The sequence below is a fragment of the Bactrocera dorsalis genome, chromosome 5, assembly GCF_023373825.1.
Source record: "Bactrocera dorsalis isolate Fly_Bdor chromosome 5, ASM2337382v1, whole genome shotgun sequence".
Classification (NCBI taxonomy): Eukaryota; Metazoa; Arthropoda; class Insecta; order Diptera; family Tephritidae; genus Bactrocera; species Bactrocera dorsalis.
In genome coordinates this window covers 79,478-104,605 of record NC_064307.1, presented here as the reverse complement: position 1 = coordinate 104,605, position 25,128 = coordinate 79,478, and the positions used below count along the sequence as shown (strand labels likewise).

At 32.5% G+C, this 25,128-nt stretch overlaps 1 protein-coding gene and 1 long non-coding RNA gene across 35 annotated transcripts in view; one reads left to right on the top strand and one right to left on the bottom strand.

Annotated features, from left to right (window-relative positions):
- LOC105232786 (RNA binding protein fox-1 homolog 2) overlaps positions 1 to 25,128 on the bottom strand; it is a 103,631-nt gene that overhangs the window by 78,329 nt on the left and 174 nt on the right. For 19 of the 33 annotated variants that reach the window (XR_007422860.1, XR_007422864.1, XR_007422863.1 and 16 more), the window contains exon 2: positions 21,924 to 22,529. Coding sequence is in view for 25 of the 33 variants with exons in the window: in XM_049457721.1 (XP_049313678.1) it covers positions 21,924 to 21,980 (57 nt within the window). In the remaining 8 variants the exon portion in view is untranslated. The other 14 variants (XM_049457708.1, XM_049457715.1, XM_029552894.2 and 11 more) reach the window with 14 other exon arrangements.
- LOC125778690 (uncharacterized) lies at positions 16,467 to 21,956 on the top strand. 2 transcript variants are annotated; one of them, XR_007422875.1, is made up of 3 exons: positions 16,467 to 16,579; positions 17,619 to 17,765; positions 20,977 to 21,956. It is a non-coding gene; the product is annotated as an uncharacterized LOC125778690 (long non-coding RNA). The 2 variants fall into 2 exon arrangements; XR_007422874.1 differs by lacking the exon at positions 16,467 to 16,579 and adding an exon at positions 16,731 to 16,867.

The window sequence follows — 25,128 nt, the reverse complement described above, 5'->3', positions numbered from 1 at the left end:
CTATAACTTTTGTACATCGATTTTTTTTCATATAACCTCAAAATTTATGTAAAAATTTCAAGTAATCCAATTTTTGTTTTTCTTTCTCGAGATTAGGTGTATATTTATCTTCTTATGTCCCACACATGCTGCATTTTTTAATAAAGGCTTCCCTATTTCGACTTAAAATCAAAAAACCCTTATTTTCAATCAAAAATTCTCACGTCAAAAAAGATTTTTTTTTTTGTAAAGTCCGTAGGCCTTCTGTTTGTTATCTCTATTTTCCGATGGTATAAAAAGTATATACATTTCTTTGATAAATTAGCTCCGTAAAAGGAAAAAAGAACACCCTCCCCTTCTTTTTCCCGACTTCAGATTTCCCGTAAATTATTTTTCCGTTAATGTTTGTCTACTTTCGTTTCTGATGGGTTTCAACATTTTAAGAATTTCTTTAAAAGCTAAGTGTTTTGAATTTAGTTATCGTCACAATATTTTTAGTCTTTCATTTAAAAATTGAGTTATTTAAAGACTCTGTAGTTAAATAATTCAAAGACTTTAAATGTTGCACATTACTAGAAATAAATAAAAGCCACTATCGTGCTAAATTATTACTCATGCAAATTGTATTGCTAATCGAATTCGATTTATTTGCTGCCACGGCAAATAGCTCTTTTCGCACTTATCTAATATTTTCGTACACACAGACATTCAAGTTGTGTTTATTGCATGAATTGTCATTTGTATGGCATCAAGGTATGACTGAATTTTTGTTTACTTCGGAAGTCGCAGAATGATTTGTTAGAAATGAGCCTACTAGCTAGACAAAATGAAGTTTTATAACGTAACAGACATTGTAAAGAAGCTATGTATTTTAAATCTTCACATAATCTCGAAATTCATGTTTATTTTTATGCAGATAATATAAATAACAGGTTATTAAAACGGCTTGGGTAAGTAATAAAAGAACTAAACACTTAAGTGAAACAAAACACTTTAATACTATCCACGTCGTTTAAGCAATTAAAATGCATTACTTAGTCCCAGTCTAAAATTATTAATAAAAAAATTGTATTTCTTGTGATAATCTAAGTAATAATCTTGTCAGATCAAGGTGTTTCACATGCAATATAATTATATTTGACTATTTCTAAATACAGATCGGATAGCCAATCATTATTAATTAGTTAAAAAATATGTCGTATCGCCTGTGGAAAACTACAAAGGATTGAGAATATGCCTAACCATTACCGCATTTACATATACGATCCTGGTTCTGTAAAGTCTTAAGTAGAAACAAGTAAGAGAGGACAAGGGGGGGTGCAACCGAAAGTTTCATACTCTAGCAACTTGAACAAATCCAAGTCAGGGAAATACCTTGAGATGTAAAACGTCAACTAGAGCACCGGAATCTAAACAATTATCTTTGTATATAAGAAGTAAGGAAGGGTGTCACCGAACATTTTATACTCTCGCATGATAAAGTGATAATCGAGATTTCATTATCCGTCATTTACATACTTTTTTATTTTGCTGTAAAATTAATTAGATTAGTAGTTCCTGTGATATGGTTTTTTGGTCCATAAGTGGGCGACGCCACGCCCATTTTCAATTTTTAAAAAAAGCCTGGGTGCAGCTTCCTTCTGCCATTTCTTCCGTAAAATTTAGTGTTTCTGACGTTTTTTGTTATTCGGTTAACGCACTTTTAGTGATTTTCAACATAACCTTTGTATGGGAGGTGGGCGTGGTTATTATCCGATTTCTTCCATTTTTGAACTGTATATGGAAATGCCTGAAGGAAACGACTCTATAGAGTTTGGTTGACATAGCTATAGTAGTTTCCGAAATATGTACAAAAAACTTAGTAGGAGGCGGGGCCACGCCCACTTTTCCAAAAAATTACGTTCAAATATGCCCCTCCCTAATGCGATCCTTTGTGCCAAATTTTACTTTAATATCTTTATTTATGGCTTAGTTATGACACTTTATAGGTTTTCGGTTTTCGCCATTTTGTAGGCGTGGCAGTGGGCCGATTTTGCCCATCTTCGTACTTAACCTTCTTATGGAGCCAAGAAATACGTGTACCAAGTGATATCTCAATTTTTACTCAAGTTACAGCTTGCACGGAGGGACGGACAGACAGACATCCGGATTTCAACTCTACTCGTCACCCTGATCACTTTGGTATATATAACCCTATATCTTACTCTTTTAGTTTTAGGACTTACAAACAACCGTTATGTGAACAAAACTATAATACTCTCCTTAGCAACTTTGTTGCGAGAGTATAAAAAAATTAAAAGTAAAACTTAGCACACTGTGTCCAGTTCGAACCAACTTAGAAGATAGGATAGTAAAAACAAATAATCAATAAAGAATATAATGAAAGCTCTATTAAATGGACGTCCTATTAAGAGGACATATCCATTAACCATGCACATTGTTGATGTTTATTAAGTACAATCTATTAAGGGGATAGGGTAGTTAGAATTTTCAAAAAATAATTTTTATTTTTTTGCATTTTCGATAAGTGTATTATCTTAAAAATATTCTCTGAAAATTTCACGTTGATCCGATAATTAGTTTTTGACTTATTCGACAAATAACAAAGAGAGCTCGGGTACTTCAAAGCGATAGTGTGAAACTTTAAACGCGTTTTTCTCAAAACTATGGTTTTAGAACCGGTGACAACTGTGACTCGAAAACCGCTCAGTCGATTTTAATGAAATTTATACACCTTTTAGAATACATAATAAACTCTGGCCTGATCGAAGGATTTTATTTTTTTAAAAAATCTCGATTTTTTAAGACCAATTAACTGTTGATTTTTTCCCAAAAATTTAGAAAAAAATTTCCTGAGGCCGCCATTTTGTTAATTTAAAAAAAAGAGATCCTTCGATCAGGCTCGAGTTTATCTATTTATAGGACTAATTTTTTTGTCCGATGGATTTTAGATGAATCTCCAAGGACTTATAGTTGCCACCGCAAGTACCTTTTTTTTTGGAAATGGGTCAACACAAACTACTATAACTTTGGAAATTATTTTTTTTTTGAAATTTTCGTGACTTCAAGTCAACACATTCACACAATTTAATAGCAAAAAAATACTGAAAATTCTAATTTTTTCGTGCCTCTGACTATCCCTAACCCCTTAAGCGGACAACTCTATTAACTGGACAGAAAGGCTGGTAACCAGACATTGAGAAAGCAGCCTTTAATTCGTTATTTCGTCCAATGAAATTTATTTATGAACATGTTCAAAATTAAATCTCAAGTACAATCCCTTGGATTCTTATACCGACAGAAACGTTTTCGCCTTTATTCGTACATAAAATTTTCACTGTTATTCAATACAGTTTATTATATGAATAATAGTATAAAATGTATACCACAGCAACGCGTGGTCGGATCCCTATATATAATATACTAGGGTAGGTTTATGTACATTTACTCTATATAACTCATATACTGACCGACGAATTCCGCATAAGATTTCCTAGAAAAACGAAAATCATTATATGTACAAGGTGCGTTCCAAAGTAAACAGGACTTAAAAAAAAAAAAAGCAAAAACAAAAACAAAGGGTTTTTCGGCAAAATCAATTTATTTTATTCAAAATAGTCTCCTTCTACTTCAATACAGCTTTTTGCACGGTCCAAAAGCATGTCGAACAAGTGTTTTAGCTCGTTGGCCGGTGTGGCCGCCAGTATACAGGTGCAAGCCTTTTGAATGGCCTCTACGTCTGCATAACGCTTTCCTTTCATGGGCAAATACCATTTTCCGAAAAGGAAGAAGTCGCACAGTGCCATATCAGGTGAATACGGGGAGTGAATGGTTAAAATGTGATTTTTGGTCAAATAATCATCCTTCGAATTTTGCAGTCTGGGCAATTTTTGATCGTCAGTCAATTTGTGCGGAACAAACCGTACACACACCTTTTGTAAGCCCAAATGTTCGGTCAAAATGCGATAAATCGATGTTTTGGAGATGTTCAATTCCATTTCCATGAATTTCAATGATGATTTCGGCTGATTTTTGATGAACGCACAGTTTCGATGGAATTTCAGGTGATCAAAGATTTTAATTGGCCCACATGTTGATCGTCATTTATGTCCTCACGACCACTTTGAAAACGTTGAAACCACTCGTGCACTCTGCTATGGAATAGGCAATCATCGCACAAACTTGTTTCATCAATTGAAATGTTTCGGTAAAAGCTTTACCAATTTTGAAACAAAAATTTAATGTTGGCTCTTTGTTCGAAGCTCATTTTCGCACCGATAACACAAACATACTGACACTTAAAACGCAATAACTTCTCCTTCAATCTATGAAATGTCATGAGATCGATGGATTTATTTATTAGTATAAAAGTTTGATTAGAAATAAAATACTTTTTCGACTTCCCAATCAAACATTTGATAGATAATATGTATTTTAATAACCTATTAAAATAGGAATTTGATATAATACTGGCATTTTATAAATATGTACAAATGTGTAAACAATTGGCGAATATTCGTAAATGGGAGCGAAAAGAAAAATCATATGTACCGTAACTCGTGTTTCCTTTAAGATTGTATTCAAAATACTTTTCTTAAAGTAATATACAGATTTATGCTATGTATTTAATATATACATATATTATATTCATAAAAGTATTTTCTGTCTTAAATGCTTTATAAACTTATTAAAAGAATACATATTGGAAATGTTTGGCATTACCTTTGGCATATTATTTAGTTGAAGAGAGGGAAAGACCTTTTGCTATATGAGAATCTTCATTCCTTGGGCGAAATATTATAAGTAATATATGTATATGTATTACGAAAATGGAATTATTAATAAACACACATTTATGTATTTATAAGAATAAAGACGTCCGATTACATAGTTATCATTGCCTTATCAGTGCCCTATAATTGGCCACATTATTATACTTTATTATTGTTTGGTTAACCATTGAACGTACGACGTTGACTTATGATTGGCTGAGTAGGGGTCTTATCTGAGCGTATCTTATCTCTAATTTGTGACTTATAACCACACTCTCTATACAGATGACAAGTACATATACATATGTACAACGCCTCTCTCATTATGAATATATTATGAATATACATTTACACATTTATTTGTTTGTAACCTTCATATATCTAGTGAAAGTAATATATTGGGTTGTCAAAAAAGTCTTGCGGTATTTTCGCTAGTTGGCGCTGAAAGCGCGTAGTTCTAGTTTTATTCGTCGCATCGGGTTATGCTATACCTTTTTCGAAAGCTCATTTCACACGTGTTTGATTGATTGTCGTTTCTTTTAAGTCGTCCGGGAGTTATAGCGTCGCAAACATGGAACAAAATAAAGAGAAAAAACGGCATATTTTACAGTACTACTACGATAAAAGCAAAAATGCATCTCAAGTCACCAATAAAATTTGTGCAGTTTATGGACCCGAAACAGTTTCCATTTCCACCGCACAACGATGGTTTCAACGTTTTCGTTCTGGTGTAGAGGTGGTCGGAGATGCGCCACGCTCCGGAAGGCCTGTCGTCGAAAATTGCGATAAAATCGCTGAATTAGTCGAAAGAGACCGGCATAGTAGTCATCAAGCCGTTATAAACCATTTGAAGAAGCTTGGAGTCACTAAGAAGTTCGATGTATGGGTGCCACACGAATTGATTCAATAAAAATACCCCAAGACTTTTTTGACAACCCAATACATAAATATGTACAATATGAGCTTAGCCATTTGATATACATTTTTACGCCAGCCAGGTAGACCTATTATAAATACTGTATAACGGAAGCTAAATTGATACACAATATTTATTTCCAATAATTTGTCCAAAACAAAAACAAAATATTTTTCGTGTGCTTATTTAGGTGATATACATACGAGGTGTGTTCAAAAAGTATCGCGAATTTTGAATTTTCGCGGGTTACGTATATTCGAATTTCGAATTTTTGTTGCGTTATGTTGGTACTCATGTCTCTCACTTATGTCGACAAGCTCGGCCATTTTGAATGTTCATTTAATTGTTGACAGCTGCTTTGCTTGCACGTGTTTTGGATCGTCTTCGATTTTTACCTATCAAAAAAATTGCGCCACGAAAACGCCCCTGCTCACACATCGTTGCTTGTGCGCGACTTTTTGGCCAAAAACAACACACTAATGATGCCGCAGCCACCGTATTCCCCAGATCTGGCCCCTGTCACTTTTTCTTGTTTCCTAAACTGAAGAGGCCCATGACCGAACGACGTTACGCTTCTCTTGACGAGATAAAGAGGGCATCGAAGGATTGGGGGGGGGGGATTACTTTGAAGGGACAAAATAGATATTCATGAATAAATAAATAATTTTTGAAAAGACACAAAATTCGCGATACTTTTTGAACACACCTCGTATATGTATGTATGTACATACATATTATGACGACGTTGCAGCAAATGAGCGATATATCTGCACATAAACGGTTTTGTATGTTTACACATATGGATCTGTGGGTGGAAAATCTTGACGCCCCATCAAATAGAAAAGGAAATAAGACAATGTAGCCAAAAATCTGAGTTGCACAAAACCATTTCTTTAATATAGAACAGGATGGGATTCTTGCGATCATTCGGTTCCTACGCCAGTCGACGGATACCTCAGTCAGAGATAATAATCCTATTCAGATGAATTAGTTTCGTGGTTGGTTAATAATCCATGTCCGCCGGTTGCCGAGCAAGAGATATAAGCGAATTGGATCGAGAGTTTTGCACCCTTGTTTCAAATTATTTATTTATTATTTATTAATGAAATAAATGTTTCGACAAGTGTTAATAAGGGACCATCCATAAATTACGTCACACCTTGAAGGGGGGGGAGGGTATCATGCAGAAGTGACATTGTGTGACAAGGGGCAGGGGGGGTCAAAAGCTTTGTGACATCACATTTCAAAATTTGTGATGTACAAACGTAAAATTTATAGGTAAACAAAAAATATTTAACATTTATAAATACAATCTTTGTTTTTTAATACTTAAGTTGTAACGAAGCTTTGGTATTGTATTAACATTGGGGCTCTTCCGCGAATCGTACTTTATTTTATATTATAATTTTAATCAAACTTACAGAATTGTCTCCCGCGTTATTTCAACATTTCAAAGATTTTCATTTAGATGCAATTTATATAGCTACAAATGCCCCACGGCGCATGGCACCTCTCAGTCGCAAACTTACTGGTGTACTATTAAATCATGATGATTTTGGGTCACATCTTGATTCAAGTAATCGAACTGCTGACTTAGATCTAGAAAAACGAAACTTCGAAAGTGTGGGCAATGTGTTGGCTGACATTTGGAGCAAGTTAGTCATTGATAATTTTCCAGTCGTTGCTGAATGTGTTGCACCAACTGTTACTCGACTGGATATTGAACAGGCTATGATGTGGAAAAATAATGCTACTTAGTATGCTAATCATGTACGTGAGTCACAATATTTTTTACAATTAGTTAAATGTGAAACTATTGCATGTTGCAGTGTAAGACGTTCTAGTCTTTGGAAATTATTAAAAGAAGGATTTTTACCACCACCTGTGTTAATTAAACAGACATCAGAAGGTTATGGAGTCACAGGGAGTGATGACAACGACGCTAAGTTTGCTCATTATTACTACAAATATTATTATATTAAATCTCCAAGCATCATCCCATCTGAAACAAGTTCCATATGATAGTTATTGCCCGAGTCATACTTATTTAAAAGATCGTGTAGCATATGTGGCCTATATTTTTCTTCATATAAAGCCACCAATCAACACAAACAATCACATACAAAACAAGAGCTGTTACCTATTGCGAAAATTTGTCCTCAAAGAATTGCGGCTAGACGTGCCCGAGATGGATGGAAGAAGACGATGTTGATACGAAAGATGTTCCTGACATCCAACTTCAGAACGAAAATGAAGTGCCTGATTTACCAGTAATAAATGATATAAAGGAGTGGGTCAAAAGTCCATGGACACAAAATGATTAAGTTTTGTATTTTTTATTAGCATAATTAAGTATCTATTATTTCTTGACTAGCCATTCGTTGTGTCTGTACTTTAACATTTAACTAAATGTTGATTTTATTAAAGATTATTCAATAAATATAAGAATAAATAGAATAACCTGTTTTTTTTTTGATAGTCCATAAAATTGGAAAATGTGTGACGTCACGAAAGGGGGAGGGCTAGTTCAAAATGTGAGAACTTGTGACAAGGACGGGGGGAGGGGTTAAAAAGTCCTTAAATTCGTGTGACGTAATTTATGGATGGCCCCTAAGTAAAGAACGCATCTTATGCTGCGAGGCCAATAATGCAGCTACATATATCGTCTCACTCGGTTAGCGCAAAAATTCATTTTTAATTGAGCGAAACAACCGTAAAGAAAAACTTAGCATATCATTCGCTAAGGTGTTCCAAAAGATACATACAAATAATTAAATACATCAACAAATTATTTACATGCTACATAAATAATTAAAAAACGTAAGAAAGAGCTAAGTTCTTATGCAACCGATTAGTTTTTAGTATTTGGCATGTTAATAGTATGTGGTATTGGGAAAAATAGATAAAATCGAATCGACACTACCCCAACTCCCATATGCTACGTATAATGATTTTCCTTTTTCTAACTAACTTTATGTGTTTATAAAGTTGCTTGGATTCCGACCCGCTTTGACGTTTTACACCTTAAAGTGTTTCCCTAGCTTTGATTTTTGCAAGTTGCAAGAGTATAAAATGTTCAGCCCTTTCTTACTTGATTTGAATTTTGTTTAGTATACATACATATCTTTTTGATACATATAAAACTGTGTATATATTTACAAAGAAGTAGCTAGAAAAAATTGTAAGTTTATTGAATTTGTAGTTTATGTTTTTAACTTGATTTTTTTTTCTATGGTTAAAATATACCAGCACTACAGTTTTCATGAACACAGCTGCATGTACAGAACTAGAAAATGTGAGCCTCTATTACGATCTCCGAGTAAACTACTTTTTGATTGAAGTTTTATAATTCGGTGTTATCGATATTAATTAAGTTCGACGATTGTAGGAATGTTTCTTCATATCATTTAACAAAAAAATCTAGAAACCTGTAACTGTTATTATTAAATTTTGACTAAAGAAATGTATAACTTGAACACATCAAAGTATAATGAGCAATTAAAGAATGCTTCACGTTACGTTGTTCCTCGCGTATTTATGTATGTATGTACATACGTCCGTTCTCCAAAAATCGAAAACAATGAACAAAACTAAAAACAATTCAAATCGGGTTTTATTTATTTAAAGGAAATAAAATCTAATGCAAATTAACTCAAAATTCTTTCCTATTAAAATTCTGTATGAGTTTATTGGACTTAGTCGATGTACTCGCAGATGTTCAAGTTAATGTTGTGATTTGTAGCTCAGTAACCAACTGGCAAATGAAATAGCAATAAACAACCAGAACAGGTATGAATGGAATAAAACAAATAATTTAAATAATATTTTAAGTATATTGAGTCTGCTCGAGCTCTTTTTTACATGAGTGGTATTTGAAATCCGAGTACCCCACTCACTGAGAAAGAGTCAATGAAGGCGTTAATATCTCTATAAAGAAAGGCGTTCTGAAGTTAACTGAAGCTAGTCGCGTTTGAAAGTTGGTTGGTATAATCCTATAACTCGCTGATGTATTGCTGAAGAGTTCTCATGATGTTCCTTGGAGGCGAAACATAAAAATCAACGCCCAATATCTACATAAATTATATTCTATAGCTACGCGCAATAAAAAGTTAAGTTAAAAAACTAGTCGGTAGCGCAATGTTTTATCCCAGAGAGTTATTTTATATCGTCACTGAAACCGTAATCATAAAATAGTTGCGCCGTAGATAACATGACATTTTTGTTTACAAATATGCATATGTTTAGTATTTCAATCATGAATGTCAGCCTTGTAGTTACTTTATTTTGCAATTAATTACTATAATGTGTAAATTGAAAATTAAATAAATAAAATATACATTAATTAAACATCTTGGCTTCAAGTCATATAAAAACTTCTCATCATTTAAAGAAAAAGATCTTTTTTGTCAAATTGCGATTTTTTATTCAACATAGCGTTGAAGTACCAATTATGGCGGACTTCCAGCTTTTGAACTTATAAACCTTAATGTTTTATCGATTAACCTAATACTTTGATAATGTTCGTCATTGGGTCGACATTTCATATTTTCAATTTCCTCGACAGAAGTTCGGGCCATATCATTAGAACATGGTAAAAGCAAAAACAATTATTGGCTCTATTCCTATAATTTTGCCATCCTTTTCAGTGATTTCTGACAGGAGCATTTCATTCCTTTTCAATCTATCGATTCATGAAAGAATGTCGAACATGTTCCTTTCATCAACTGCTCTTTATGGTCATCCACAATCTTTTTATGGATTTTTTTAAACATTTGCGCATACTCAGTTGCATTTGCTGACGAGCGAACTATGCGACATGTGGAAAACATATGCGCATACTCTGTTGAAAATAAATACATACAAATGTATGCATGTATGAATATATGTCAATGGTTAAGACTATTGCTCAGTCATGGATTTGCAGGCATTGTACTAATGAAACGTGATATCATCACTTGTTTTCATTGAAAGTAAGTTGCGCGTAAAATCCGATGATTGAGTGAATATCTGACGACATTTAGCATCTCACTACTATTTTATATACAAGCAAACGTTGCAAAAATCAGTTCTCTTATTCGGATTTATATTCCTCGCCATAACTTTATAGTTTTGCGCATGCGTTGGGCATAAAATCAATAAAAAAAACAATATGATGGAGGGAGTATTCCGATAGATGTTTAAGCAGCGGATTTGTATCTAATTATAAAGCCTCTACGCCAGAGTTTGCGCAACTGACGACGTTTACAACGAAAGGCTGGCATTAGCACTGAACAACAAAAATAAAGCAATATTAAAGTGCTGATAATGGTTTTAATATATGCATTATGAATATATGTATGTACGTATATGTACTTAAGATGAAATCACTGTCTGAATAAACCAAGTTTTTCAGAAAACATTTCGGTGGGAAAGGAAGCGAACAGAATGTATATAGTATTTACATATGTTGGAATATTTTCCAATACTACACTATTATTGTGGGCAGGTTGTATTGTATATTATATCAGAAACTAATTTTGGCTGCGATTTAGAATAGCATCCCCCGATTCGAGGTTAAATGGGTATGTACGCATAGAGGAGGTACTCCAGATCAAGAATATATATACATATAGGTGCCGCTGACTTATGGTTTTTGAGATTTTTGCCTTTAAAGTTAAAAAATCAACCTTTTAAAATGCGTGTTTCTCCGATTTATAATGCATTTTACACTTATGTTTTATACTTTTATATTCACTAACACTTCACTAATTCGTTTCTAATTATTTATTTTATAGTAAATAGTGCAAAAATAACTTTAATTCCATATCAAACGCACAAAAGATTTCAACGCAAAAGAACTGAGCACGCTCAGGTGTTGGTCCGACCGAGGGTTATTTTTTTGAAGCGCAGTCGAAGGCCGACAACGCAAAAAGGAGTTCAACGCAAAAGAACTGAGCACGCCCAGGTGTTGGTGCGACCGAAGGTAATTTTTTTGAAGCACGGCCTCCAATGCAGAAATGAATTCTATGCGGAAAACTAATGTGTTATATATTTCCTGTCATTGGGGTATTATTTGTTTTCTTTATTTCTTTTGGTTCTTCTGTAAAATATAAATGTAATCTAGCACTGATTATTAGTTAGAATTCAACCTTTTTGTTATTGTATGAACAAAAGTTAAATGTTGAATTAAAGTTATTTGTGCACATAAAAGTTAAAAATGTAACTATACAATTCATTATAAATGGAAGAAGCATTTTAAATAGCCGAATTTTTACACTTTAAATGCAAATATCTCAAAAACCATAAATCAGCGGCAACTATATATATATATATTTTCTTAATCTGGAGGACCTCCTCTATCCATACATACCCATTTTAACCCCGAAATCGGGGGATGCTATTCTAAAATTGACCCCTAATTTTTTCAGCTTCACACCAAATCTCTATTTTCGTCGCAAGGAGCTAATGGAAGTATGAGTTTGTACGTATTGTTTATGCAAAAAAATGGTAGGTTGTTTGGAAGCTTACCGAATTGAAACTTTTTTTATATGGAAAGAATGTTATGATTTTTTTTTAATTTTTAGGAAATGCAATATACATAGATATGCGATAGCTCAGCCTTCAGCTGGTTTAAACGGAATATCACCCACGACTTCTAAAGCGCGCTTTTAGAAAAAACTGGGAAAACGGTGGTAAAAAATTTGTCTTTCATTAAATCTAACAAGTAGTTAAATGGGATTTAGTTGAGTCTCACTTGGGAGGACAATGGGTCAATGGGCTTAAGTGCAGCCACTTGCAGTCAGACAATCTAGCAACCGCTCTACTCTATATGGTTTTCTATTATCATTAAAAGTGTATGTATTTCAAAACAATACCTTATTTACTTTAAATACCAATTAGGACAGATGGACGCTTACTTAATTTTGTCGTCTCTACATTGTTCACAATTTATGTATCGTAATTTTCTTCAACCGCCAATATTCCCTACTGATCCCTGTAAACATGTGTTGCGCACATTACTTGCCATCCGAATGCTGATCACCCCGCTGCTCATTGCTATTGGCTCGTCATATTAAATGAACCGTAATTGAAATAAATTTTCGTTTTATCAAGAGAATTACGTTTTATTCACACATATTTGGTAGACAAAGGAAGTTGCATACTGCCACTTGATTCTGCTTATGTATACAACGAATATAGGGAAGAACGCAAACTCTGATCAACGGCAAAAATAGAGAGCGCCATGTGAATAATTGAAATATAAAAACCTAAAAGTAATTGCCGGACAGCAGATGAGAATATGGTTGTCAACAATCGTTGGATGTTGAGGATATGTAGTACTCATTCAAATAAATTAAGAGTGATTCATAAAAAAGTAGGGTAATTGCATTTAATAACAAAACTTACAGAAGGTACCCAATATAATAAATTTTCGTAAACAACGACACATTTTTTGTTTTAGAAACAAAAGTGACATACAGTTATTAAAAATGTGACTGAACTCCAAGAAACATCTTAAAATTGTACTTTGCTTATATCCAGAACAAATTGTTATTATATGTTATATAAGCAAATTTTAAACATTTGCGTTTACTCAGTTAGAATCAATTAGGTACATAAGTATGTTTAATTAGTCCCTAGATCATATAAAACTTGAAGAGAACGAAACTATTTTTTTAGGTTTAGCGTTTTTTAAACTATAAAAGCTAATTATAATAGAGAAATTTATGCATATACTCAGTAGTTCTATATATCAGCAGTGTAGCTTACACGCGGAAGGTTTGTAAAATTGATAATTTTCGAAATACCATAAATAAGCAAGTGTTTGATTGTCCTCAATCAGTTTTTTCGATACATTGTAAATTTAACTCTATTCCTTATTATGGGCGTAAGTATGTATGTGAAAGTTTGATCTAGTATATTAAAAGCTGGGATTCAAAACATCGTGCTCCAAATTCAAAACTCTATCAACTTAAGTTCAGAATTCATTTATCATATTTGGTGTTTCTGCATGGAGTTCATATCGGTTGACTGCGCTAAGCTCAGCCGAATTCCGCTATTTTCAAAACAAGATTTTGTAATTCGGGCGGTATGTTTAGAATGATTGTCTTGCATGTATAACAAATCACCAATCGCATTCAAAAATCTTTAAGCTAAGAATAAACGAATATAGTTCTTAGAATTCATTATTCTGTTGATTCCACACAATTTTTCCATCTGTTCGCCAAAGAAACAGCATCACACCATAAGCGAAATAGGTTATTCCTATTTGTGGGATCACATCGCATGTCCTACCTATCATGTCCAAACTCGTCTATCAGAATTAATACGAATAATTTTCGTTTCGCCAAAACAAAAAAAAACTAGTTTGAACTGCCCGCTTGCCCAGTTTTTTGATCTTTCGCAAATTTCAATCTAACCGCTTTGGGGCCATCCATACATTACGTCACACCTTGAAGGGGGGGAGGGTATCATCCAGAAGTGACATTGTGTGTCAAGGGGCAAGGGGGACCAAAATCTTTGTGACATCACATTTCAAAAGGCAACGACACTAAGTTTGCTCTATTATTACTACAGATATTATTAAATCTTCAAGCATCATTCCATCTGAAACAAGTTCCATATGATAGTTATTGCCCGAGTCATACTTATTTAAAAGATCGTGTAGCATATGTGGCCTATATTTTTCTTCATATAAAGCCACCAATCAACACAAACAATCACATACAAAACAAGAGCTGTTACCTTTTGCGAAAATTTGTCCTCAAAGAATTGCGGCTAGACGTGCCCGAGATGGATGGAAGAAGACGATGTTGATACGAAAGATGTTCCTGACATCCAACTTCAGAACGAAAATGAAGTGCCCGATTTACCAGTAATAAATGATATAAAGGAGTGGGTCAAAAGTCCATGGACACAAGATGATTAAGCTTTGTAAAATGTGACAACTTGTGATAAGGACGGGGGGAGGGGTTAAAAAGTCCTTAAATTCGTGTGACGTAATTTATGGATGGCCCCTTTACGACATGTTTTTTAATCATTGGTCTTGCATGCACATTGGAACTTTTCACCGAATTTGGGTAAAAATTACAATAACACTTTGTGAGTTCCACTTCGTTTTTGGTTGTATAAGACCTCGTAGAGTATATTACGTGAACACTTTTTGAAGTCACTGTATACATATGTACTTAAAATTATATGAAAATTTATATTTAGTTGAAGTTGTATATGTAAAAGTGGTAACACTTATTTTTTTTGTATACATCCCGCGGTGTTACGGGGTGAATAAATAAAATTGAACAAATATTCTTGCACTATTAAATTTGAAATAAATGTAGAGAAAGGAATTAATGAAGTAATAGTAGATATAAAAGGTTCTTTAATTTGTTAATTTTTCTAACATTTACGCAAAAAAGGAGTACCATCGAGTCTAATTGTTGAACTTACCGGATAATACATTCCTTGAGGAGGAAGAAAAAATGCTCCTGAACCCCACAGTTTGACGTTTTTATAGTTGCAGTGGTGCGTGTAGCGTATTCCTTTTAGCTGCTTTTAATTCAACACTTTATAGCTGAATTAATCGTAACTTTTTTCACCACGTAATTGCCAGTACAATAACAACAATATTAATAAGAATGTGTTTGCGAATAACTATATTTTTAACTTATTTCTTGTTTCAATAGTTGTATTGGAGTGATTTAACTTTACTATTGCAAGCTTTACTTAATTAAAAGAGTATTTTTGGCACATCTGCAATTGAATTCCTACAAACTTTTCACTTTTGCATATTACTACAGCTTTTATGCTAGTTTTCGCAATTGAAGCACAATTTATTCAATTATTAATTACTTAACAAAATTAACGAGCATTGGAGGAAAAAATTAAAAATTACTAAAACAGGTATATGCACAAAATTCTTAGATTCATTTTATACAGATATTAAAAGATTGTTTTTAGGAAACGGTTAGTGAACATCCTTTTGCTCTAAGTAGGTACACTTCTTAAACACTTGTATTAACATTTTATAATTAAAGGTGAATATTATACTAATAATATTAGTGTCAATGAAGATTAAAAAGTTTTTGTATTATTCCCATTCAAATCATTGTTTAATATCCGTCAAGATGCGAGAAAGCATTTTTTGGCTGATTAGAGTCTATTTATAAACATACAAAACTGTATTTTGATAAGCCGATCAGCTTAATTTTCGATTCTTACAACTATCAATAAATCACGAACTAAGAACAGCGCAGAAAATATATTATATTTACTAGTCAACGGAGGAACTTTACTTTATTCTGATAGAAGGTATGAAAATACGTTCATATGTATATAAAAGATACACAAAATTGCCAACTTTTGTTACCTTCTCGCTACAATATATACTATTTTCTAGCATCTCTGAACTGGTATAAAATCAAAACGATGATCTGGTATAAAACTCTTGAGGAAATCTATCTAGCAATCGATGCCTTGAACGTTGCGGCACTGACTACCAAATTGTCAGTACTGTGCATCGTACATATTTTTGCTAAATTTAGTTTATTACATACAAAACATACATAGAAGTCTCTCATCATTGAGGGTTGTTGTCTCTTTTTGGGGTGCCTTGAATATGTGACCGGCTAGCAATTCAACTGCTATGCTGGTGGGAAAAATCGAATCGACAAAACGCAGCAATGGCAGCATCACTAAGTAATACTACATACGAACATTTGGGATGAAAGCATATGTATAGTAAAGCAGGATAAAACATCTGAGAAATCATAGAACACCGATAAATATTGTACGTAACAAAGCAAAACACTGTGCGTGAATTTGTAGGAAGTGAGACGAGATAAATGATGCTACGAGGAAAGTGAAATATTTGGTGGATGAAAACAGACGTCTAGCAGAAAAAGTATGCCTAAAAGGAGTCCTATGATATACATTTGTATGTATAATATGGTATTAAAATGGCATATACATATATTAGCAAAGCATACATATTTAGCAAAGCACTAAAATGTAGCGAACTGAGGCATTAAAAATGCGCATATGTATAACCATACATACAAGTAAACGAGACTGACGGAAAATAATATAGCAACTATCAGACGTATCTGGGACTCTAAAACGGTTAATGTAAAGTATGCAGTATTTATTTTTAGGCTTTTTCTGACTAATACCTTAGTGGTGGTAACGTAATATCTTTTCTCTTCCGGTTTATTGCTGTTTCAATGTAAGTCCGAGTATATAACACGTTTTTTTCCCTCATTAAAAACATCTTTCAGTGTACATACAGATGTATACTATTTCTATTCAATTTTGATTTACGCAATAATTGCGTCTACGAAAAGCTTCGATTTGGTTTCATTCCCTAGGAATTTTTATTTAGCGCCTCATATATGTGTATAAAATATTTATTTATTTTAACATAAATTAAATTGCTTTCCTCCCGATATATTCCGTATTATAATCATTTTAATATTAAACACTTTAAATTTGTTGTTGGGAAAATGCTTATTACTTTTTACGCAGGTAAATATTCCACCAAGAACCAAGATTAACGATCACTAGAAGAACTGCATCACTTTTGACCAGAGCCAATAATTCTTTTGCAGAGGATATAAAATATGCACTATTCAAAAATACACTGACTGCGAATATGTGACGGCGGCGGCAACATACATGCGAACAATTCGATAGATAGGAAGCAATAATATATAATATATTTTAAATGTTGCAGCACTGCGACAAAAATACAACTAACCAACTAACTTCTACCAGAGAACCAGCTGCCCAGTTCGCCTTGTACGCTTTATTCATTTCCTTCACTCTACGAATATTCGTTGTTACTCTCTTCTCTTTATAACTGCGGGCATCGTTTTCTTCATTTCCTATCACATTCTTCTACATTCTCTGCTCATATGTCTTTATGTTCCCTGCCTCTGCTTTGACTTTATTTTGATTTCACTTTCGGTTTGTTATAGGAATTGTGTGCACCAGTTTTCTCGCTTCCGCAGCAGACAAAGCCATTTGTACACCAGAAATAAATGAGAATACACCAGAGAAACTGTTTACATGTTTTTACATTTTCTGAATACACCATGTAACATTTCAAGCAATGGAAGCAAAAGGTAATTAATCCAATTGGATTGAGAAGCATGAAAGCAGGGCTTCCAAGTTTATTTAGAATTAATTTAAAATATGTTTCAGTATTTTAATAACGACAATATTGCATATAGTGCATTTAATTGCACTAGTTAGAAATTTTTGTATTCTATATTTCTTTAAAATAAATAAAATTTCAACCATAACGATTCAGTGAGCTCTCTTCAGCAGCAGGTTTCTGCGCATGTACGAGCATTCATATTTACAAATTGATGCTAGAGGACTGGTACTGATTATAAACAGTTACTTTACAAAATTTTAAATTTATACTGCTTCGTATTTTGTGAAAAAAAAAATGTATACTTAACTCAACCTTAATTAAATTTGGAACTTTCCCTGGCTCTATGATAAACTAAGTAACAAATTTGTTTCTAATTCTTGTTGTGGAGTAGTGACCAAATATGATATGAAATCCAAAAATATGGCTCTTGAATCTTAATTGTATACTTATGTAATAAGTAATCGGTTTCAATCATTTTTCTCAAGTTCGACCTTAACATAAAAAATTTTTTGTAAATAAACTGGGAAAGTTTAACTAAGACCCGAGCGTTTATAGGATTTTCATATAGTTAAGTATATCTAATAAAACGGGTTCAATATTGCCACGTTTAAGCTTTGCACAACCGCCTTCGCTAATAAGTGGAGATGTCAATCTGTCGATAATATATAATAACATACATACATACATATATATTCATAGATGTTTTAGATTATATGTTCTTCTGAAATGACATATTTTTGGTTATTCTGGTTTTGTAAGAATCTGTAAGAATACTAAGAAACCATTATCCTTAAACACGATCACCTATCACAACTACGTTACTCAGTTTTGCTGAAAATGCGGTAGTCTATGTCCGACCTGGCAATAACGAGACTATAAAATCAAATTTATCACTTAATAAAATGTTAGCACAAAGCATAATACAAAAGTAATCTTCAAATAGTATTAACTAAATTTTTGTTCAAGTTCGCAATAATTGTACCACTTTGCAAGACTTATTAATTAAATTAGAAACATCTAGTCCGAGTGAATATAGTGCCGAATTCTAATACTATAATAATATTATTTAAAACTCAAACATATGTATGTATGTACATACATACATATGTCAATAAAACATCAATGACATAAATCTCAAATGACAAACTGATTTTATTCCACTCAAGTTTGACAAACTCGAATTACCGCTAAAACTTCAGCATAACCCCAAAATTCGTAGCGAGGTAAAGTATGAGAAAAATAGCTGAATTCTTGCAAATATGTATAGATGCACGCTGCGGAAATTTTAATAAAGATTCGAGGGAAGCGAACTAAGTTTTTTAAATTATAAAGAAATACACACCCAAATCTCCTGATTTAACTCCTCCCATTCCTCATTCAGTTGCTGATTAAGAAGAAAGCGTTGATAAAACGAGCTAAGGTCGCCCAGTACGCTAGCAAAATCAGCCATTTTTTCAAATATTTACAATTAAAGCAAAATTACAATAACTTTAAACACAGTATAACTTTAACATTCAAATTTCACAAAAATCGAAATAAACAACTCAAATAACATATAAAATAATAAAATTAAACAAACAATTTAATCCTTCAAAAAAGCTCGTCCATTAGGGCCTACAGCTGAGTTGCAAATAAGGAATTTTATAGAAATTAATAAGCAAAGCGGAAGGTAGACACGGAAAGCAATGAAGTTCCAATAAAAAGGAAAAGGAACCACAAAGAAAATATAACCAAAAGCTCTTGATGATAGCGATAACTAGTTACATGGCCACCTGTCGGTTACAAAATATTGCCGCTATTGGAAATTATAGCGCTATAAGTTACTTCCAGTTATAAGCTTCCTTTTATATTGCTGTGCTGCCAGAGCCGCCAAATTCTGTTTAAATCACTCAACTTAACGTGTCATCTCGACAGAATAAAATTTATGTTATACTAACTGTAATGCCGTGCATATGGCCTGTTGAGACTCCCTATTGCTTATGGAAAGCAATATATGGAATACTAATTAGTACGCCATATATTGAAAGCAATAAGCTGTCACTTCAGCAGTTTGACAGCGCAGTTTTCATTTCTATGTAAATTTCGATATTTTTCCTTTTTTATTTTCCACATAAAAGATTTAAACAGTTCAAGCATGCGCTACATCAGCTCGAACCTACCTACCCAACGGCATTTCGCAATGTGATAAAATAATGTATGTTATGATAACAAATGCCCACATACAGATTTGGCAATGCCATTAGCCATAGATTTGACAGTTAGTATGCCATAAATTTTTGCCAGCCGAGATGCCCCGTAAGGATCTATCATAATTATAACTTATGACATTACATTCTTCCAATGCATTCATACAATATTTGTACTTAACAGTCCAATATATGACATGCTCAATAATAATTAAATATCACAAGTTGCGAATATTCAATAAGGTCAGAGGAGAAGTGTATTGGTGCACATTAAGTGTTTTTATACTTTTTTGTTATATGGCAATTAAGTTCATGTATTTATGTAACTATAACCATATGCATTAATAATAATCGTTAATTACCATTTTTTATTTTCTGACAGATTTCCCTAAAAATTTGAATTTGAGAACTAAGAGCGATATGTTCTCGAATTAATTCTTAATAAGGGGTTACATGGGTTTACGACTTTTAAAAAATCGATTTTTTTTATTGTTTTAATAAATTCTACAACACCTCTTTAATACTTTCCTAAATTTTCAAGTTGATCCAAGTAATAGTTTCGGAGATACGAGTACAGCCTTGAGAACTTGTGCCCTCTAGGCTAGCTAGGATAAGTGCGCCGTCTATAAATGTTTTTTTCTCGAAACTGTGTTTTTGAAGTCGGTTGGCAAGATCTCTTGAGAACTACATACTTAACCGATCTTCATGAAATTTTACACAGATTTTTGTGATATTTTTCGTAAAGAAATCCAATTTTCAGTCTTTTTTTCTTAGTCCAAGTTCGAATTTAAAATTTTAACTGAAACAGGTATTTTTTTTCAATTCAGATGATTTGATGACACCGGAAATGGCGTCGCAATGACCGAGTTTAAAATATTTTTTTCAAAAATTTCAGAATTTCTTTGTTACTGACCACTTAACAAAGAAAATCTGAAATCTAATTCTAATTTTTTTTTTTTTTTTGCATTCTCTGTTCCTTTATACCATTAGAATTAATGCAGAAACCCACTTTACCATTGGAAGGTTCCGAAAAAGGCCCAAAATGATAATACCACACGACGTTCGGAGCGCTCGGAGTGCACACCTCAAACTTTAAACGCTTTTTTCTGAAAACACACTTTTTTAAACTGGCGGGCATGATTCCGGTCGAACTACTCAACCGATTTGCTTAATTTTTTTTTTAATGTTCACAAAACACCTAGTTATCGTCCCTATTAGATTCATAATTTTGTATAATTTATTGACTATATTATGACAAAATGTATGTAAAAAAAAACATGGAAAAAATTAAAAAAAAAACGTTAATTACTTTTTTATTTATTAACATTTTCTCATGATTCTAGTAGGGACGATAACAATTCTAACGTATATTTTAAGAATAAATTGGGTTTTTGTGTTTCAGATGATCCAAACATGAGAAATCGTTTCCACCAGTGAAAAAATGCATCTCATTCACCCAGCTATTTCTCCAACAGATGTCATCAAAAAATTCCGAAAAAATTTGTTTATACCTCATGATATGTGAAAAAAGTTCTATTGTAGAATAAAAATTTCTATGAAAAAATATTTCCATTGCACTTTTAAATTCCTATTTAAGTACGAAAATAAATAGAACTGACAATCACTACAAAGCACTAAACAGATTAGAATTCCTTTTCACTGAAACAAACAACTAAAAAATATCGGTTTTGCCAAAAAATGACAGTATTTTATGTACATAAGCGAAGTATTTTATAGCTTTTTGAAAAATTGTTTATGGAAAATGGTGATTCGAGTTAGGGCAGTTCAACAGTATGTATGTATATTGTACCTATTATTATTTTTGCTTTTTAAATGATATCCTCACCAAGAATTTATACGATGGATAGACAGGATAAGGAATCAATTGTTATAAGAAATAGTGAGTGCAATATAAAATAATACAATATGTGACACACCTGACGTTGACGATATTCCATAATAGAAATAGGTCCATTTAAATCCATTGTTGACATTAGTGATGGGTTCGATGAGTGCCCAAATTTCGATGAATTATACTATTTTATTTTTTTTTTTACTTTCGTATTTATATTTCAAATGTTGCAATGCGATAGTAAACGTTGTGATGTTTAACTTTATTCCAATTTATAACTATAATAAAGTTGCTAAGAGTTGTATATGTATGTATATATTTTTAGTCGTAATGTAAATTCCAAGGACTGTGAACAGTGTTTAAAATCCCGTTAAAAATTTTATAATTCTCCTCTTCAATAGTAGCTTAATTATTTGGACGGTTTTGTATAATAATTTTGCGCTTTTGCCTTTGTCGAAGTCAATACTTATCTTGTATTTGTGGATACAATGTTAATTTATATTTATTATATATAGTTGTTTGTATTTTATTTTTCATTTTCATTCTGCGTTGGATGGTTTTTGCGGTGGTTTCAAATCATTAAACGATTGTAAAGTTGATATTCGTATCAGTATTATTTAATAATAACATTTGATTAATCCTCTTGGAATCATTGTTGTTATTTCCTCGGTTGTGAACAAATTTGTTGCAACTAAAAGAAATGAAAACCGAAAACATGTAAAATATTATTATATTATTATATTATTATAAAAGATACATATACACATGTAGAAATTAAGTAAACTTACTGAAATAAAATCGACACGTAATTAAATATGTACATACATATGTATGTCCAAGTATATTTTCGTGGATTATGTACATACATATATAAAGATTTGCTAATATGGAGATTATTTAATAAATATTACTTCAAACTGAACTAAAATGTTATTATTTTATCGGGCATCTATTAATGGTGGTTGGTAAAGTTGACCTCTCTTGAACAACGCGTGTAAGTATCTAATACTCTCTGATATAATAGAGCACGTGTCTTTAATAATACACAAAGTAAGTACCTCATCATTGCTCATTTTTCCCAGGTGAAACTCCTAAAAATGTACTAAAATATGAATTCTATTGAGAGCGACGCATTGAATGTTACTTTGCTCAACCAGAGAACATAACATATGTTAATAAATATGTTTTATGTTCTCTGGCTCAACTGTTCAATATTATAAACGGAACTGTTATACATCTCAGATCTCTTAAATGTGACCACCCATCGTGAGTTGCTGTAAATTGAATGTGCTCTGTAAACACTCTTAACTGCTCGACTATTATACTATTCCGTTCTCTTTAGAAATACTTGTGTTCCTTGAATGTTTCCGTCAACAATGCAACAATTTGTTAAGAAAAATTGAAATACTGGGTGTTCCAATAGGGATGATATGATTTCTAAGTGTCGTTTCGGCCATTTTTAATATCTCATAACATTTAATTTTTTTATTCTATTCAATAATGTCTACAGTTTTATCATACTCGTAGATAGATATACGCAAGAACAACGTTCACAAATTACTCAGTTTTATTGCCAAAATAGTCGTTCCCCAGTTGCAACTTTGCGCCTTTGCCATTTTATGGTCGCGATAATCGTCCACCTGTGCTCGCTTTCGTCGAATTTCGTGCGAACATTTTCTTGTAATGTTCAAGATCCTATATAAAAATATTACTACCGTTCAGGCAAGTGTTACTGAAGACCGCAATTTGTCGATTCTAAGACGTTTTCAAGAATTGGAACTGTCTCAAACCACAACCTAGCAGATTTTGAACAAGGATTTGCGCTTGCATCCGTATTGAACCAACGTCAACGTCGTGAATTTGCTGTTTCCGTGCAACAACTTTAAAACGATAACGATTTTTTAAAGAAAATCATCTTCTCTGAAAATTTGTACTTTCATCTGAGTGGTGAGATAAATAAACAAAACTGTTGATTCTTGTGCGAAAAAAAATTCTAAAATTTTTCATGAATGGAATTGTCGGTCTGTACTTTTTTCGAAATGAAGCTGATTATTTTCAATGGAGAGAGGTACAGATCGATGGTAACCAACATTTTATTGCCGCAATTGAAAGAAGTTGAACTTGACCAACCGTAACATACGACTCCATTTAGAGGAACAAATATTCGAAAATTAGGTTTGTAATGTTTACATACATACGATGCGGTACAGGATGATGAGACGAGTTGAAATCCGGGTGACTATAAAGTGCTAAAAGTGCGATTGTTCACTAAATAAATACGTAAGAAGCAATAAATTTCCGGGCCACGATGGTACTTAAGCACTTCATTCGCATCAGTCTAAACAATGGGCTTGGCAACGCAGATTATTACTTGAATTTCTATATCTAAGGCCTACTATACCAATTTCAACTAAATTTTGTTCATAACATTGCCCCGATATTCTTATTAAGTTAGAAGTACACATTACCTCATTTTATGTATGTATATAAGTATATACATCTATGATAGCGGTTATCACCTTTTTATGTTTATACTTATAACAAACACCTAGTTTTTAACCGCTTGAAGCTATGCTTTACCATAATATATTATTAAATACTATGCATTTGAAAATGAAAATCATTTTAAGCTTTGCATATATTTTATTATTTATGGTATGTATCGGAGATAAAAAAAAAAATTAAATGCTTTTCGAATTGCAAAAGGAAGGTAAAGGAAATGGCTGTTTGAAGTTATTATTAAATTATCTCACATATATGTATATGTACTTCAAAGCAAATCTTCAAATACATATGTATATTTATCTACTCGGCAGTAAGCAGTGCAGTGAGTTCATTTTAGATTTCATTCTGAATGTATAAAATCATTTATTAATACAATTTTATTTAAATGTTACATATTTATAATACAAGATTAAAACGGGAAAACCCAGGTCTGCTAAATTATTATCTTCAATATTTTTATTGTGTTATTAAAACATATTTTCTATAATTTAATATTCTTTAAACTAGAATAGTATAGTCCTAACTAAAACCGGATCTCAAAGGGCATTAAAGTGTGAAAAATACGCTAGTTGGAGCTCTGTAATGTTAGTTATATAATTGGTGATAAAGAATGAAATGGGAAGGCCAAATACCAGATCTAAATCCTACTAAAAACCCTTACAATATCACAAAAACTAAACGAAAGAAACTCGCCGAAACGAAGTTGAATTATGGACAAAAAATATTGTATTTTATGCCTCAACAAAATTAAAGTTTGGCTTAGTAAAATTTTACGAGTACATATT